General features: G+C 35.2%; 1 protein-coding gene across 2 annotated transcripts; it reads right to left on the bottom strand.

Annotated features, from left to right (window-relative positions):
- Positions 1–1513: 1513 nt before the first annotated feature.
- Positions 1514–4512, bottom strand: LOC149541131 (IRK-interacting protein-like). 2 transcript variants are annotated; one of them, XM_089799830.1, is made up of 2 exons: positions 4052–4512; positions 1514–3189 (listed from the first exon to the last, which is right to left on the bottom strand). In XM_089799830.1, the coding sequence occupies exons 1-2, from the start codon at positions 4136–4138 to the stop codon at positions 1783–1785; spliced, it is 1494 nt and encodes a 497-aa protein (XP_089655956.1). In that variant the 5' UTR covers positions 4139–4512; the 3' UTR covers positions 1514–1782. The 2 variants fall into 2 exon arrangements, with proteins under 2 accessions (XP_089655956.1, XP_089655955.1); XM_089799829.1 differs by having other exon boundaries at positions 1514–3198; positions 4052–4509.
- Between the last annotated feature and the right edge of the window lie 212 nt (positions 4513–4724).

The following is a 4724-nucleotide window of genomic DNA, read 5'->3' as shown; positions in this document are numbered from 1 at the left end:
GAGAAGTGGATTATAATTTTTTTTTTTTGTAAGTTAGTACAAAGGGGTTGAGAGTAGATGATGAAGAAATTTTGTGTGAAATAATGCATAGAGGCTAAATGTTGAGGGGTGAAAGTAGATGAGAATAGGGAAAGACAAGTCCCTAAATATAATTGACTTAATTATTGTAATCAATATAATTGTATTTAAATGAAAAGTTTCATTGATTTTTTAATTCAAAATGTGATTTGTCAAACATCTATGTTTGCATGAGTAGAAGGGTCAAATATTTCATGGTATTCTTTATTGCTTGTATGTAGAACTTAATTGCTAGATGTTCCATAACTCAAGAAATATGCTCATTGTGGGGGTGTTCATACATGGTGGTAGTCTTTAACTACCCTGCTTTTTCTACAAGTTAGCCTATGGTAAACTAGAAACCACTTTTCTGGTGTTGGGCTTCTAGGCTACACACTATAAATGGGTTGTTAGAGTGCATATCTTGGTGGCATGCATCATTATATCATCACACGATACAATAAGGAAAAGATTAGATTTCCTCATTATTCCTATTAATTTTAATATTGTCAATGCTTATTGATTTGCAATATCTCGATAAGTTGACACATTTTCCAAAGAATCATCTAAAGAATTATAGTTTCCTATGAAATACAATAAGAATCAATCAAGAAGATGGCCCATGGCATGCCACATGCACTGGCCAATTCTCTCTTAAATATTTGTTTTCTTGTGTTAAAACCAACGTAATATCATTTCTATTTTATCATATTATTTCCCAACATAAACACAACGAAGAAAATATTGTATTTAGTTTTAAATCATGATTTAATAATCATCACATCACATTCTTTAATTAATTTTAAAATAAATAAATAAACCCTTTAATCATCATTATTGAAAGCAGACTAACTAATATTCACTAATATTCAGTCAAGTTGTAATAAATTATATCGGTTTATAATAAGATTTTAAAAATAAAGCATCTAAATAGAACCTAAAAATATAAATATAAGTATTAATTAATACAATAATTTTCCTGAGTACGGGGAACTTAACTTCATCAACTTATATAAAAACCAATTCTATATGGGTAGAAGCATTATCATCTGAATTTTAACACTTTAATGCAAGAATCGGTGTCTTCATTGTTTTTTAGGGTTTTACTTCCCTTTTCCTTAAAACCTTTTAAAAGTGGAATAGATAGCAAATGATTTTGAAAGGTGAAGATCAAGCCAACATCGGTCAAATTTCTATGGTGTGTAGAATATGTATCTAATAAAAAGTTGTGCATCCTAACAATGTAGTTAAGACGTAGTTAAAGATATTTAAGTATATTTTGGTATTTTCTTAGTACACAAAGTTCTTGGAAATAGATTTGTAACATTTTTTCTAATACAAGTATGCCACTTCATTTTTAAAAGGCTAAACTACATACGTACGATCTAGTTATTTCATAAACATGATAAAAATTAGATTATGATAAGATGAAAAATAGACTTGCAGACAGTTGAAATTGTTAGAACCATAATTTATTTTTTCACATATCTAGAACAATTATTTTGTATTTGCAACAATCAACAATACTTTACATTGCCTCCTTATTTGAATAAGGAAAAATATCTTTACATTTAAAAAAAAAAAAGTCAAACCATAATATCATATTAAAGAAAAGCCATGGGAGCTTCGCACATCTATTTAACTTCTCTATAGCTGTGTATTGTTCTAATCTTAAAGAATAGACTATCTTAGATAGTACAAATAAGGCTTGCAATGACAATAACATCATATATAACTGCATAAAACCTTACACTTTACTACACTATTATGGACATAAAATCCTGGCATCAGCATAATTCTGACAGTTGCATTGCCCTGTTTTGTTTGTCTGTCGGCAGCAATGTCCTCCATGTAAACAGAGTCAAACTTTGTGGATCTTTCAACTCGGAAAATAACAAGTGGGGGCTGAAAAGAAAATGCTGCCAAGTGAACAAGCCACACATATTTTGCTGCAGTAAAAAATGCTTGTAGCAGATGCTCAGGCCAAGCACACGCCCAGTTGAGCATAGAAACAATCAAGCCCATCTTCTGGTCACAGAACCTGCTAAAATCTTCACTGAAGAACCTTGTTCCCTTTATAAGAACTTCATCCCAGCTCAAATTTCTCAATGCATTGAAACACCTATAATTCATGGCACAACTCTCAAAGGTGTCTAGAACCATCTGAGCACCATTTTTCTGAAAATTGCAACACTCAAAATCCTCATACAAGGCCTGATTCAGGAGAGCTTCTAAGTGGTACATTACAACTTTAGTTATTCTTGGACCAACATGCACATCAAATGGTTGCAACAAGGAGGTGAGCTTCTCTAGGCCTTTACCATCATTGTCATGTATTGATATCACCAGATTTCTGCATAACTGTCTTACAGAAACCCTTGCTTCAGATACAACTTGAAGAAAACATTTCACTTTTGTTTCATATGAGACATGCATGGAATTTAAGGCCTTTGTACCGATTTCAGGCCTTTCAGGACAAGTAACACCACCACCATTAAAAGCATGCTTGAGGTCCTGACAATGGAACTCTAATTCCCTCAGTTTCTTCTCCAACTCTACCATAGATGACCTTAATTGGGCAACCTCACTCATTGCAATATCTCTCCCTATGTTGGCCTCCACTAATTTGTGCTTCAAACCCTCAATGCTCGTGATGGAAGGACTCAATGAATAGGCTTCTTCTTTCGAGTTTCTTGGGGGTGTCTTTTTTGTTCTAGAAAAGAACCATGATTTGAGAAGGCCATTGCCATTGCCGTTGTTATTTGGGTTTTTATTGGGCAATCCAATCATGTCTTGCAATTCTGGCAAAGGAATCATGGATGGACTCCCTTTGCTCTTAAATGCAGGCCGACATCTGTTGCAGGAAACCCCAATGTTAGAAACCATATGATGATGAACCGGGTTAGGAGTATGCTGATGCTGATTAGGGTTTTGACCACAAGAAGGAGAATGATCCATTGATGATCTCACTGAGGACACACTGCTAACCCTTCTTGTAAATAATCCAGGTCCAGTTCTTGTGGCTATAGTGGGACCTTCTTTCCCAATCTCCTCTTCCAACTTCTCCCACATCGCAGTTGACATCATTTTAGGTTGAATCTTTTCACCCTGAGGGCTCACCTCTTCACAAGTCTGCAATGGCTAAATACCACACCTACCAAGTGTTAAAAACATAGCAACAGCTAGATACATAGCTGAGTAAATTACTGATATGATTTAATAGTAAAAAAACACAACCAAAACCCAGAAAATTCTAGAAAACCCATAGACAATTACACATATAGGGAAAGAGACCCAGTAGCCGCCAGGAGGTCCAATGATCATGAGGGTTTATGAGATCTAGATGTGTGAAGTTAGATAGTACTGGGTCTGAAGAAGATTGTATTGTATATTTTGTGTCTGAAGGGTTCAGACAACTGGACTTGTAGGATCTGCAAACCCACTTGGTCTACTCCATTTTTCTTGGACATCCCATTAAAGTAAGAGAGATGTATTTTCACAGTACATGTAGTATAAGATTGCTCTGAATTCAATAAAAATACACAGCGAATTCAGAAACAATATCAATAGCTTTTAACAGACAAACACATCCAATTATGCGAGATTATTGTTTTTCTTAGAATCTTGTCGATCTAGAGCTGTTTTGTTACAGTGTCTTCCAAAGTTCAATAAAAAAAAATCATTCCTAAAAGCCTATGGATCAAATAATTGAAAAAAATAGCTCTTACTGGGGAGCTTGAGGGCCTGATTTTTTGCAGGACAAGATTTACATGAATAGTTTGCATGAGTTTTCCATAGTCCATGGAGTAAAACTTAAGAATTGTTTTGAGAGCTTCTAGCAGACACCAACATTCAATTATGAAACATTTTTGTTTTGCTCAGAATCTAGTCAATCTACAATTGCTTTGTTACAGTGTCTTCCAATGTTGTAACAATTTTTGGTTTCCATTCATAAAGGCCTATAGATTGAATAATTGAAGAAAATAGCACTTACAGAGGAGCTTGGAGGCTTGATCTTTGCAGGACTTTTGCAATGAACAGGTGCATTGTTAATCGATCTAAGATCCTTGCAGCTGGCCATTGCATTTCAATTACTCCAGGAGATGGAAAAACACTAAATAGAGAGAGAGAGAGAGGGGGGTGCATATCATACACTTGGTATATGCAACCTTGAGTCCTATTAACGTCCATATTGTTATGATTTTGCCTAATTAAGTAGTGTTCTGAAAACCCAAATGACGGTCTAAACTAGAATTTATTATGGGTCACAGTTATTTGCTGTCTTGTAGTTGAATGCAGCATGTGCAGATGAGAAGTCAGTGGGACTCACATGAAAGTGTTTATGGTTCTCGTGATAGAGTCATACCAAGGTCAGTCAGGCAGGTCAGGTACCTGACTGACCTCCGATCTTCTATGTCCTCGCAGATGAAGTTAGATAAGGCCCCCCCGCCCCACTCATGATATTTTCGCTACCACTTACGGACACAGGGACCTTGGTACAAATTTGGTATTACTTTGTTGTAACAAGGTGGGATAGTGAATAAGGACTTTGAATCTTCTCCTCTTCTACGTATAATGGTAGAATAAAGTACACTTAACATTTTTGTATTTTACTCAAAGTAACGAGAATCAGAATCGTATCGGAATCGGCACGGCCGAATCGAATC

Source organism: Cupressus sempervirens, chromosome 9 (assembly GCF_028749045.1).
Source record: "Cupressus sempervirens isolate cs-2001-9-10 chromosome 9, ASM2874904v1, whole genome shotgun sequence".
In the NCBI taxonomy this organism is placed as follows: Eukaryota; Viridiplantae; Streptophyta; class Pinopsida; order Cupressales; family Cupressaceae; genus Cupressus; species Cupressus sempervirens.
The sequence above is the reverse complement of the archived record's forward strand: the minus strand, read 5'-3'. Positions and strand labels throughout refer to the sequence as shown.

Coding starts and splice junctions, on each gene's coding strand:
- LOC149541131 (XM_089799829.1), bottom strand. CDS start 4,138: ATGGCCAGCTGCAAGGATCTTAGATCGATTAACAATGCACCTGTTCAT. Junction 3,199..4,051: donor TCAAGCCTCCAAGCTCCTCT/GTAAGTGCTATT, acceptor TGTGGTATTTAG/CCATTGCAGACTTGTGAAGA.